The sequence below is a fragment of the Mobula hypostoma genome, chromosome 2 (genome assembly GCF_963921235.1).
Source record: "Mobula hypostoma chromosome 2, sMobHyp1.1, whole genome shotgun sequence".
Taxonomy (NCBI): Eukaryota; Metazoa; Chordata; class Chondrichthyes; order Myliobatiformes; family Myliobatidae; genus Mobula; species Mobula hypostoma.
This window is the reverse complement of record NC_086098.1, coordinates 198,456,873-198,470,887: the sequence shown is the minus strand read 5'-3', so window position 1 is coordinate 198,470,887 and position 14,015 is coordinate 198,456,873. Positions and strand designations below refer to the sequence as shown.

Genomic DNA, 14,015 nt, shown 5'->3' with positions numbered 1-14,015 from the left:
GTGGGTAGGAACTGGGATGGGCTGGGACTGGAGACAGTTTGAAGAGTCATGGATGCTGGCAGTCATTAAGATGGCTCTTACAAATGGAGCTCAGATCTTTTAGAAGTATTTAGTTCCATCAATCCAATTTTGTAACTGTGGTTTTATGCATTAGCTTATTATTAACTCCCGAGGTTAAAAACACAAGGTTGTTTTTATGTAGGTAGCTATCCGACAGGATCTAGCATGAGTTGGTTTGCCCTACAAATCCTTCAGCTTGAAGAGTTTGACTCCGAAAGTTGCAGGAAATATTCACTGGATAATGGCAGATCAAAGGAAACTGTGAATTGATCCTGAATACAGTAATACCTTAACCAATGAGGTTTAAGTATTAGGAAGCAAACAAACAATTGGAGAAACAAAATATCAAACAGGCTTTGGAAAGAAAAAGGGAGATGAAATGGGAATAATACGTAAAAATATAACATCAGGAAAGTGATGCAAAATGCAAATCACTTAGATTCTAAAACTATTGACAACTTCAAGAAATTATACTTAATGCTTGCAACAGCTAATTAGTGGTGCAAGATCTTAATTGACAGTTATTTAAGCCTGTACTTCTAAGCTCTAAATTTTTGTAATATATTTTGTTTAGATCTGCCTTCCCATTACAATAACTATCAGATTTTCAATGCATAGGAAATGCCATTATCTTAACCAAGTTTACAGTAGATTGGTTGATCTTTGACATGAGTTTACCTCCAGTTATGAAAATATTGTGCCATTTATGCAAAAACATGCAAAACCATATTAGCCTCACAATCATTTTAACAGTAAAATCTGGTTCAGCAATATTGAAGTAGAATTTAGTTTTGTAGTGATAAAACATGTAAAAGAAAATCTCTACTTGTGTATACATCCACAAAGTAATATTTGTAGATTGATATATAGATTTTACATGCCCTTTTGTAGAAGTAAAGGCAGCTGAGACTCTAGTACAAATGGGACGGTAGGTGATTCATTGGCAATTTAACCTCTCAGATATCACACTTCACAGCCAACACATTGTATTAGCCACCAAGTTTCTGTGCTCTTTTTTTAAGTGACAACAGTCAAAAGGAAACAAATTGAGATCAAAGCAGTAGAATTGTTAATTATTTTGAAATAGTGGAAAACCGGCCGACCTTCGTTTGAATCACCTCATCAGTCATAGCCACCCCCCTATTAGCTGACTTCAGATACACTATGAACTCCTGACCATTGCCCATTATCCAAAAACAGGGATGATATTCATAGAAAAAAAATGGTTGCCAAATTCAAAACAATATCATTTAGATAATGGACAGTAGGTGCAGGAGTAGGCCATTCAGCCCTTCGAACCAGCACCCCCATTCACTGTGATCATGGCTAATCATTCACAATCAGTACCCTTTTCCTGCCTTCTCCCCATATCCCTTCACTCTGCTCTCTTTAAGAGCTCTATCTAACTCTTTCTTGAAAGAATCCAGAGACTTGGCCTCCACTGCCTTCAGAGGCAGAGCATTCCACAGAACCACAACCCTCTGTGTGAAAAAGTTTTTCCTCAACTCCGTTCTAAATTGTCTACCCCTTATTCTTAAACTGTGGCCTCTGGTTCTGGACTCCCCCAACATCGGGAACATGTTTCCTGCCTCCAGCGTGTCCAATCCCTTAATAATCTTATATGTTTCAGTTAGATCCCCTCTCATCCTTCTAAATTCCAGTTTTAAATTTCTGTTGTCCCTATCAAACTACCCGAGTGAACTCTTGACCATAAATACTACTTAGTACCAAAAGTACTCAAGCAGATTTCTGCTTGCATATATAATATTCACATCCGATTTGCTGTTCCCATTCCCACTTGTGTGGCCCATTGACTTCATGAGCAGAGAATGTTAAGCTTCCAGGAAATGAATCTAGATTTCATACCGTTGAAATCAGGTTGATGCATTGAGTGAATGAAACTCGTGAATGCATCCAAACCAACTCACTGTGGTCTGGTCTTTCGCAACAGACGTGCACAGTTCAGACACTACAAGGAGAGGACTACGAAGGGAGAAGATACGATGGTACAAGAGTAAGTATGTTACAAAGTTTGTGTTGTGAAGCAACATTCAAAAGTTAATTTTATTATCAAAATATGTATACAGAATACAACTCTGAAATTTGTCTTCTCCAAATAGCGATAGATTACAGAAAACCGTACAAGTAGTTGAAAGACATCACTCCCCCGCGTGAAAAAGAAACGAAAACTCGCAAACCTCACAAACATCCCCCAACCCCTCCCTCGCACAAAAGCTAACAGATCACCCAAACCCCCACCTGCCAATCCATAACAAGAACGAATGGGCGAGAACAGGAAAAACAAGCATAGAACTGAAAGAGGCCGATATGAACTACAGTCCGATCCATAAATCTCAGAATTTCGATAACATCTTCGGGAGCATCAGGACCCAGCAACCCCTCAAACGGCAGCAAATTCGGCACCCAAACTTAATTTACCATCCAGTTAGAAACACTGCCAATCTTAAACCATTAATTCGTGTGCTTTAATGATTAAATGGGACAAAGTAAACAGCATAAATTATCATAATCATATTGCTTAGTAATAAAATGTCCAATTCAGTTAGAGATAAATTTATATGTGATTGGTTAATCCTTAATGGTCTTGGGTGAACAATAGATGACCTTGATGTGGCATTTCAGTATATACTGCCTTGAAAAAGTATTCAGCCCCCTCAACTATTTTCACATTTTACTGTCTCATTTTTGAAATTTAAAATGTATTGAAGTACGATTTTTGAGCGAATCTACAAAACATTTGTACATCATGTCAAATCAAAAGAAATTCCAAAATTTGTGAACAATTTACTAAAAATTAAAAATGAAATTGTGAGAGTGAAAAAGTATCCATCCCCTTTAAACCTACTTTAAACACTAACTTTCCTCAAGTGCAGTATACATGTAATGCCTAACCTACTCACCCAGTTTGTTGATGTAGCAAATTAGAGGATTACCTGTTTTCAGTTAGTTCAAAAGCATGACTAGCCCCTCTCTATGTAAAGTCCAATAGTGTGGTATATTTTCACCAAAATGAAGACAAAGCAGCATTCCAGACAATTCAGGGAAATGATAATAAGAAGCACAGATCTGGAGAAGGGTACAAGACCTAAGACATTGAACATAACTCGGAGGTCAGTGCTGTCCACTGTAGAAAAAGTGGGGGTAAAATATGAAACCACTGCCACACTGCCTATGTCAGGCTGCCCCTCAAAACTTAGTCACCAGAGAAGAATGGCACTTGTAAGAGAGGCTACTGTGACACCAACAATCACTCTGACCTGCAGAAGTCAGTGGCTGCAACAGGAGAGGAAGTTCTTAGCTCCTCTATCTCTAAGGCCTTGCACAAAAAAAGGGTATTTATGGAAAAATGGCAAGGAAGAAGACCTGGCTTTTAAAAAAATGCCTGTCAAGACTTTGCAAAGTGTCACTTAGGAGACCAGAAAACTTAAAAGGGGGTGGGGGGGAGGAAGTTCATCTATAAGCAGAACAACAAACTGCTGAAAGATTACCTTTTCAGCAGCACACAGCTAAAGCAACCATGGAGTGGCTTCCAGTGACAAAAATTGATGTCTTTGAGTGACCTAGGTTCCTGACCTTAACCTGATCAAACATCTCCGGCAAGACCGCAAGATTGTTGTCCACTGCCGCTCCCCAACTAATCGGGCACAGCTTGAGCAATTTTACAAGAGAGGTGGTTCACCTAAATACAGAGCAAAGAGGGATGAATACTTTTGAACTGCTGACATTTCAGGTTTTGAATTTTTAGTTTTTCAGGCTTTATGACTTCCCCTGTTTTTGGGCTCAACTGTGGGCAAAAAATAAAGGAGCATGTGATTCACAAATAAAAAATCTCAGTTAAATTGAGCAAAATCGATGGTTATAATTCTCATTTATGTGAAGAAGGGGTTGGGGGCTGAATACTTTTTACACGGTACAGTAGTTAATGCACTTGGTAACTTGATTTGTTCATCAGTGTGTGAGTTGCTGAATAAAGGAAATATGGCTTCCAAATTAAGTAAATAATAGTTGTGTTTTATTTTAAATTGGATACATAGAAAAAAATAATTTATTAGAACAGGTAGATAATTCCATAGATTCTGGAAATTGGAATATGCTAGACCTACTCAGCAGGTCAGGTCACGCCCGTAGAGAAACAAAGCTAATATTTTAAGTTAATAATCTTTCATCAGAATGCTCCCTCCCTTCCATTGCCTCCTCTCATAATGCCTTTGCTCACCACACAGATAGTACTGCAGTACAGAGAGATTGATTCCACTTTGTCTGAGGCTGGTAATTCCATTCTCTTCTTGCTTAAAGATTACAGGAGTATCCATTCTAAGAGCAGGAGAGACTATGGAACCTGCCCTACGAGCAGTATGTAAAGACGTGAGGGTCGGCAAAATCCTGATCCAGACTAACCACACTACAGGAGAACCAGAGGTAAAAACTGAAAAAACTCCCCCTCTTCATTGTGACTTAATAGTACTGAATCTGGGTTGCCACAGCAATTAAAATGGAGTCAGCCTGTTATTATGGGCCATTATGAAACTGTTCACTCAATTTGCAGCTTCACTACCTGAGATTGCCTAAGGACATCAGTGAGGATCACATTATTTTAATGGACTGTACAGTATCCACGGGCGCTGCAGCGTTGATGGCCATCAGAGTGTTACTGGTAAGACAGTTTTGGAGTATGTAATTTTAAGTTGCATTTAAAGTTAAAATCAAATTATAGTAACAATCAGAACATTCTCCTGATACGTTATTACAATTAATTCCATAATTCAGCAGCAAGTCTGTACAGTCCATTCTACCAGTATCTGAGGTTTCTATCACCAGTCCACAGAAAATGCAATGGTATCAAACTGCTAAGATTTTTCTCATGGAATCCATTTCTATATAGTTATAGAAACAACACGAAGAGGAAGAAAGTTTCCAGATAAATAATAGAATGGAGAACATGACCTTTGGCAAGTCAGAGAAAATAATTCTTTCAAATCTCTGAAATGACCTGGTTTGTAATTGTTTGGACAGACGGCTGGTAAATGTTCGCGCTCTTTGGTATAATCAAACTCAGGTAAATTATAGAAAGGAGGTGACGAAAAGCTATGTGTGCACACAAACTTCATTCCATTTTATTTTCTATATAGTTTTCAAAGAATTAAAAGTACTTTGTTTTTGATATCACTGACTCAACACTGACAAGCCTTAACACTCGCCCACAGATATCAGTTATTTCTTTACAGCGTACAGCAGGTTGGTGGTACTGTTCACTGAAATGTAACAGGCAGTGGCTGCATGGAATACTAATGAAAATTGTGAAAGGGATGACACTTTTGATTATGCTACTTGAAGTTTTTAGATTAGGATTGCTCACTGTTTAAGCAACCTAATTTTCACGTAGTGTGATTTACTAACGTGATACTGACTTGAATCAGAGAGTTGGTCCGCCATAAGATAATGTAGCAGAATTGGACCATTCAGCCCATTGAGTCTGCTCTACCATTAGATCTCGGTTCCCTCTCAACCCCATTCTCCTGCCTTCTCCCCCTAATCTTTGAAGCCATTACTAATTAAGAAGCTGGGTATAAGATCAGAGTACAATTCCTACTGCTATCTGTAAGGTTGCCTAAACAGTGTTTTTCCATTCTCCCGGTGACCGCTTGGTTTCCTCCAAATGCTCCAGTTTCCTCTCACGTTCCAAAGATATGAGTTAGGGTTGGAAATTGTGGGCATGCTCTGTTAGTGCTGGAAGTGTGGCAACATTTTTTGGGCTGTCTCCAGCATATCCCTGTTGCAGCTGATTCATTTCACTATATATGTGAAAGCTAATGTCTTGTTTTTACTCTCTTTTTATGGATGTTACAAATATGATTCTACCATCTATTTCCAGCAATTAATGCTTATATAATTTTTTCCATATTTTATAATCATCATTCCCTCATAATCTAAATGTGTAAGCAGATTAATTGCTCCTTTTTGTTCCATCTTTGTACTATTAATTGAAAACGTGTATGGCTTTAACTTTTGCAGACTTTATTAATAATTTTAATTACAAAGTACTTATTTCTAATAAATTAGACCATGAAGTATTTCAATGATGTGAATAATTTTAAAAGAAAACATTTCTCAGCTATTTTGCAGAATGCAGTTTTGAGGGGGGAAAAAAGAATAATTCTGTGGATACAGGCTATCCAATTGATGTGTACCTGATTTTTGTCTGCCACAGGATCATGATGTGCAAGAGGATAAGATCTTTTTGATCTCCCTTCTGATGGCAGAAATGGGCGTGCATTCAGTGGCATATGCGTTCCCACGGGTGAAAATTATCACCACAGCAGTAGACAAAAAAGTCAATGACTTGTTCCACATCATCCCTGGCATAGGCAAGTATTCAAATTAACTGTTTTTATGATTTGCATAATTTAACAGAGAAGTTAACATCGGCTCTTCCATGAACGCAGCAAGCCAAGGGCAAGCGATAGAAATTTGGACACTGCCCATAGACTGTTGATGGTTTCCTGAAAGTTTGCTGCCTGAAAACTTTGGTTTTATTGTTTCCAAATAGCTCTGTTCAGAGGTATTTGAAAATGAGAAAAATTAAAAGAGTTTAAAAACTTCAACCTTTTGGTCTATTTAAAATGCACACATTTAGAACATAAAACAGCCAGCACGGGAACAAGCCTTTCAGCCCACAATGTTGTGCAAACAAATTAAATTAGTAATTAAATAACCAGGTAAACTAATCTCTTTTGCCTACATTTAAAATGATGTAAAGAAAAAATACGTAAAAATCATTGAAACCATTTTTTCTTAAATGAGTGGACTGCATCAGGGCATCAGCCTCGGCTGGACAAAACTAAGGGAATGTTCACAAAGAGTATCAGGGCTCCTTAATTCACCGACCTATGGAATGTCGTGCAATTCAATGGGGCAAGTCTAGGGATGGAATGAGAGGTGGGGGATGCCCACACTGAGCCTCCAGCATATTTCAGATTTCTATGCTGTAGTGTGCTGACACTGTCATCTGCAATGCTCTGTAGTTAACCTGTGGTTCTCTACAGATCTACCAACTAGTCATCAATCCATTTCAGACTACTGTATGAGCTTAGCCAGCAGTCATGGCCAGGTGGCCAAATGGACAATCTCCGACTAGTAAAACAGCCTCTCGCTTAGCTGAAGGTTCTGTGAAATGTCAACATTTTCAAACATTGGAATGTCTTTAACACAAAGATAGGTAGGAAAGGTAAAGAGAAAATGATGAAGGGAATTACATCCTTCCCCCTTAAAATAAACTTGTTTCTCAACCAAAGCTGTCCCTTTCAAGCCCCACAGCTGCCAGTTTACCCTAATCTATAAAGCCATTTTGGTGATTTTTACAAATGTACATAACACTTAGTTTTATCAGGTTACTTACTTCGGATAGATTATTTTTATAGATTTCTTTCCCTTCGTGCAGTCGAATCACCTTTAAATGTTAATGTAATTCCAGCCATACTGTAGATATTAGAATAGTAATAATATGGCTGATTACAATGTTTGCCAGCTTCCCTTTCATCTGCTGCTCAATGTCCACATGAGGGCTAGTTTGAAAATTTTATGTTGCCAATTTAGTTCATACAAAAGTACAAGTATGAACATTGCTTGCCAAAACTTACTGCAGCTAGTTTAGGGGAACAAGTATGCTGAACAGGACAGCTCCAAAAATTAAGCATCCCGTTTTGATTACTTGTGACAAAACAATATTCCTGTATCGTAGAGTAATATAGCAAACAGAGTGGCTCTTCAGCCCAATTGGTCAATGCAGACCCAGATTCCCATCTAAGCTGGGCCCTTTGTACCATATCCCTCTCCTATCACTGCACATGTCCCCCAACTGTCTTTTAAATATTGTTAATGTACCTGCCTCAACCACTTCCTCTGGCAGCTCAGTGCATATACTAACCCCTCTCTGTGTGGAAATGTTGCTTCCCTTGCGTTCTTATTGTATATCTCCCCTTTCGCCCTAAACCTATGTCCTCTAGATCTCAATTACGTACCCTGGGGGGATAAAAACTGCATGTTCATTCTATGCCCCTCCTAGTTATATACACCCAAGTAAATCACCCCAGGTTCTCCTATGTTTCAGAATCAGATTTGTGACATGAGATTTGTTGTTTTGGGACAGCAATACAGCACAAAGCCATAAGAATCTATAAATTATTTTTAAAAAGTGTAAAAAAAAAGGAATAAAGAAAGAGAGATCATGGACCATTCAAAATTGTTGTGGTGGAGGGGAAGAAGCTGTTCCTGAATCACTGGGTGTAGGTCTTTGTCTCCTCATCTCTTCCCTGATAGTAGTAACGAGTAGGAGGCATGTCCCAGATAGTGAGGGTCCTTAATGATGGACCAACAAGAAAAAGATATTCATGTCTCCAGTTTTTCCAAAATGATGACAATAAACCTATGGTAATTTGACTTATTACCTGGTGGAAATAACATCTCTAGGGTTTGTACCCATGTGCTCAACTCAGAAGCCCCAGAATACAAAATTAACATGTTGCTATTCTTTATTGACATTCAGAAATATTTGAAAAAAGAATTAGAATTGAAATATTTGGAACGAAACACAACTGCAATAAATAATAAATCTTGAGCAATTTGCTGAGCTAAGTTGATGGTATAGCTGTAAGTATTCGCAAGCCCCCGACATCCTAAAGTAGTAGTTGAATAAAATATTGTTTCAACAAATAACTTCATGATTAAGCTTCAGTGTAAATTCTGGCCATCACCTCCTATAGTCTAATTTTACAGTATCTCAAAGAATGCCATGAAAATATCCTGAATTCACAAGATTTTCCTCATCTCCAGTAAAACCCAACAACAACATTTGCAGCAAATTTTCCTTGTCCATTAATATCATACTTTTTGTGCAATGATTATCCTTTAACCCCATCAAACCAGTTGCAGTGAAAATGTTCACTGCAACTATTGCAACTATTATAGACATTTTAGCACTGAGAAGTGTTATTATGAAAGTGATTTCCCTGTAATCCGGATCAGCTTTCTGTTGATATTTGGTAGAGCTTGAGGAATCTGAATTCTAGATGATTAATTATCTTTTGTATTTCAGGCAATTTTGGAGATCGTTATTTTGGAACTGACGCCCCTGCTGATTGGTGTGAAGATGATGACTATGCAGCATTGTGATACATATTCATATTGTCGGCACTGTTGTAGTTAAGGGCCTTGTGGACTATTAGAGGAACTATTCAAGCTTTTGCACAATGGAATTTAGTTGCAGTGGTCAGCTGTTTGTTATGGCCTACATCCTTTAGTTTTATTGGACACAATATCTTATCGCCTTGGAGTGGAAGGACTAACCTTTGTTTGGCACTAAAAATGCCAATTCAAATTCAGCCTATCACCTCAGTTTAGCACAACCTGTTGGTTTATTTCACATCAAAAGTACAACAGCTTAGTAAGTACAGTATCTACTATGCAGTTGGTACTATCCTGCATCAGATAAGAGTTTGTATACAAAATAGCTGAGGTTGACATTTTCCTGCAACGTTGGAAATATGGAAACATTTTTTTCAAAACTGAGGAAAGTTCTTATTTTTATTGTTACTTTTTAGATAATATAGTACTTTTAATTTAAAATAATTGAATGTAAGATTTCTCAAAAATGTTCTTTCTTAAAATAAAACTTTACCCAGACTCAGAATACTCTTGAAATAGTGTATCTGTTTTTGCAGCTAGCTTCAATTTGGTACATCACTACTGAGTGCTTATGTTGTACACTTTTATTAACAGTTATGACAATGATTGCATTACTTCTGGAGATTGTTCACAAGCACTTTAGAAATTAAAATGGTGTAAATTATCATTCCTATTTAGAAGATCTGTGTGAATTTAAATGCATTGAAATCCTGAGAAAATATTCACCATAAAAGGAATATCATCACCCCCCAACTACAGCCATTTTGGTATGGGTGGTGGGGTCACTGTGAAAAGAAAGAAAGAGGAGAGAGATCAACAAATACTTCCATTGATAGACATTAGCTGCAATACTTGTAATCAGAATCTGTGTTTATAATGAATGAAACTGTCATGTATTTTAAAATAAAAAAGTTTTATATTTTGATTTGTTTCACCTGATGATTCATTTTTTTTTACATATAGCACAGAATAGGCCCTTCTGGCCCTTGGAGCCGCACCACTCACAATCCCCCTATTTGGTCCTACCCTAATCACAGGTCAATTTACAATGGGCAATTAGCCTACCAACCAGTGTGTCTCTAGACTGTGAGGGGAAACCCAAGCACCCAGAGGAAACCCATGCGGTCACGGGGAGAACGTACAAACACCTTACAGGCAGCGGTGGGAATTGAACCCGATCGCCTGTCATGTAAAGCGTTGTGCTAACCGCCCAACAAAAAATTATTTTGGGTAACATGAATAATTCTGAATCACTGATCAGAGTGTGGTTATTGGAGAAATTATGAAATAAATACCCCCTCTTAATTTCTGATTAAGTGTAAACAAGTAGCAAAATTGCAAACTGAATTTTTAAACTACAGCAGCTCGCAATTTCTTTCTTGCCATGAACCAGTGGAAGTTGTGGAAAAAATTCAGATGACTTAAGTCATTTCTTCATTGTGAAGATTAAAGAGAGAAACGCTCAAAATATCACAGATTGGCAGGTCAAAATTTCCACCAGTATGTTGAACAGTTAAAGTCCTATCCACATGAAGTTGAGGGAACACACACCAGTCCTCTTGAATTGAAATGAATTGACTTTGTATTTACATCCTACATATACATGAGGAGTAAAAATCTTTACATTACATCTCCAAAATGTGCAATTTATAATAATTTATAATAAATAGTATGCACAACAGGACAGTCAATATAGCACAGAAATACAATTGTGTCAGCATGAATTAGCCAGTTTGGTGGCCTGGTGGAAGAAGCTGTCCTGGAGCCTGTTGGTCCTGGCTTTTATGCTGTGGTACCGCTTACCGGATAGTAGCAGCTGGAACAGTTTGTGGTTGGGGTGACTTGGGTCCCCAATGATCCTTTGGGCCCTTTTTACACACCTGTCTTTGTAAATGTCCTGCATAGTGGGAAGTTCATATCTACAGATGCCTGGGCTGCCCGCACCACCCTCTGCAAAGTCCTGCAATTGAGGGAAATACAGTTCATCGAAGTGGAAAGGATGAGTGTTTCAAGTTCCTAAGTATCAGCATCTCTGAGGATCAATCCTGGGCCCAACATATTAACACAATTATGAACAAGGTTCAATAGTGGCTGTACTTCATCAGGGGTTTGAGCAGAATTTTTATGTCCCAAAAGACACTCACAAATTTCTGCAGACATACTGTGGAGAGAGCATTCTAACTGGTTGCATCCCCATCTAGTATAGCAGGGCCACTGGTCGGGTCTGGAAAAAGCTGCAGAAAGTTGTAAACTCAGCCAGCTCCATCATGGGCACTAACCTCCCAAGCATGCCGGACACTTCAAAAGGCAGTATCCATCATTATGGACTCCTGTCTCAGGATGTGCCCTCTTCTCATTGCTACCAACAAGGTTGGAGATACGGGAGTCTGAAGACACGCACTCAACATTTCAGGAACCATTTCTTCCCCTCTGTCATCAGATTTCTGAATGCATAATGAATCCATGAGCTCTACCTCAGAACTTTCCCCTCATTTTGCATTACTTACTTAATTTTTTTAATATATACATTTAACGTAATTTATAGTTTTTATGTATTATTATGTATAGCAATGTACTGTTAACACAAAGCAACAAATTTCACACTATATGCCAGTGATATTAAACCTGATTCTGATTCATTTCATTGTGACTGGAGCAGATGACCGAAGCCCTGCAGCACATATTCTTCTGGGGAATAATGACACAATGGCCGTGAGACACTCAAGGATTTTTTAATGCTCCAGTTTTCCTGAACCTTACCTGTGGCTAAAGATGACACAAATATCTCTGCTAGGACCCCTGCAACTTCCTTCCTAGCTTCCCACAATGTCCAAGAATATACTTGATCAGGCCTGGAGATTTATCCACTTTAATAAGACAATAAGCACCTCCTCTGCGGAAATATTAACATTCATTTCCCTTAATTCCTTAGATTTCATGATCTTCTCTGATAAATATCAATGAGAAATATTCATTTAACACCGCAACCTTTTAAGTTCAGGCTTGTTACTACATTTCTTTCAAATGCCTCCTTTGTGCCATTGTAAACCTTTGATTTTTGAATTTCTATCATCTTAGTTATCCAATTTCCCCAGTTAGATCAGTAAGTTGTCTTTGCCTCCTTAAGTTTTAACTTTTTTAGAGGCACTGATACTCTTCCGGAAATCCAAATAAGAAATATTTTCCTACTCACTATTTAGTAAACTTTTCAGAAAAAAATATATTTGAGTTCATTAGGTACAATCTTTACAAATCCTTATTTACTCTTTCTGATTCAACCAAGAATATTCAGTGTTCAGTACCTCCATCCTCACTTACGGATTCTAGTGATTTTTGAACTGCTGATGTTGAAAAATGGTCTCTATTTCCCCAGTTCTCTCCCAACCTCTTTATTAAATAGCAGAGAAAATGCACAATATTCAGATCGAAGTGAACAATTCCCAAATCAAGAGGGCTTTGGAAGATTATCATTGGTCTATCCACACTGTATTTGCCTACGTCCTGGGAACTTGTCAGTCCTTTTATCTTCATTGTCATTATAATCTTCATTACATTTTGTTGGATACCTATTACAGATTTGACATTTATTCCAGGGATGTCCAGCAGATGGTTGACTTCTCTGCTAATAATACAGGTGCAAAGAAACATCCGTTTCTTAGTATTGCTCCTGACCACATTTCTTTCTAATGTAATTGTAAATAGTTTTTCGTCAACCTCAATGTTGTTTGAAATGTTCTTTACATCTATTTTTGTTTATCTTACTTTGTTTTGTCACTTTCCATGGATCTTTGTATCTTAGTATTTAATAATGATTTTTCTCCTAGTTGTGTATTACCTTGTCTATTTAGTTCTCTTTTGCATTTATTTATGGCAAGCAGGTATTCCATTCCTCAGGCATGAATTGGTGTGGATATCAGATCTTTTTTTTTCTGAACATATCCTGTTTTTTTTATTTAATATTGTTAAGTACAATATATTGTTCTGTATGTAGGTCTTCTACAGCTGTGGGTGCTTCAGGTCACCCTACAAAGGTGTTGTGTTCCCTTCATTAAAAATCAGCAATTTTCCACATGCTACAGACAGTTGAAGCTCCCTGCATAAGAGCGCAGGCTGTAGGATTGAAATGGACGCCATAAGTGAAAGAGGTCAGGAGGCATGTCAAATGCATCAGTTCCTCTGCACACAGTGGTGGCAGGAAAGATTAGTTTCACCTTCAGGAGTGCACACATTCAGAAGTACTGTTTGAGATGCGGGTCTGGTGTAAATTGTAATTGAATGTTTTATATCTTGCGAGCTCCATAACCACAATGTCCTCCTTCAATCTATTTCTATCCCCGTTTCACATGAAAGTTCAAAAATTGAAAGATACTGAATCAAACACCTGCCAGTGACTTCAGTCATAATCAATCTTTCAGTTACTTAAAAAAGTTCTAAAGCTACTTCAAATAGTTGCCAAACTGATATTTTCACAATTGCGAAATGGTACAGTCTACTAATAGAAAAAAAGGGAGTCTTTGACTGTTCTAGGCTCGGGCCTACTCCAGCTGCTCTGGGGTAGCAGATCTAAGGACTCAATCAGGTTCAGAGTGCCGTCATTTGCTTCTATTGTTTGTATGATGTGTGTGTTTTATACCCTTTTTTATAGTCTTTTTTAAAATTGGGTTCTCCTGGTTTCTTGCTTTGTGGCTATCTGTAAGCAGACAAGATTCAAGGTGTATAATTTGTACATTCTTTGATAATAAATGTACTTTTAA

At 37.8% G+C, this 14,015-nt stretch overlaps 1 protein-coding gene across 4 annotated transcripts in view; it reads left to right on the top strand.

Annotated features, from left to right (window-relative positions):
* Positions 1–10,149, top strand: part of LOC134342792 (uridine-cytidine kinase-like 1) — a 134,870-nt gene extending 124,721 nt beyond the window's left edge. For all 4 annotated transcript variants that reach the window (XM_063041372.1, XM_063041371.1, XM_063041373.1 and 1 more), the window contains exons 11-15: positions 2,012–2,074; positions 4,378–4,500; positions 4,628–4,735; positions 6,290–6,446; positions 9,173–10,149. In XM_063041372.1, the coding sequence (XP_062897442.1) occupies positions 2,012–2,074; positions 4,378–4,500; positions 4,628–4,735; positions 6,290–6,446; positions 9,173–9,249 (528 nt within the window). In that variant the 3' untranslated portion in view covers positions 9,250–10,149. The remainder of the gene's footprint in view (positions 1–2,011; positions 2,075–4,377; positions 4,501–4,627; positions 4,736–6,289; positions 6,447–9,172) is intronic.
* Positions 10,150–14,015: the final 3,866 nt, after the last annotated feature.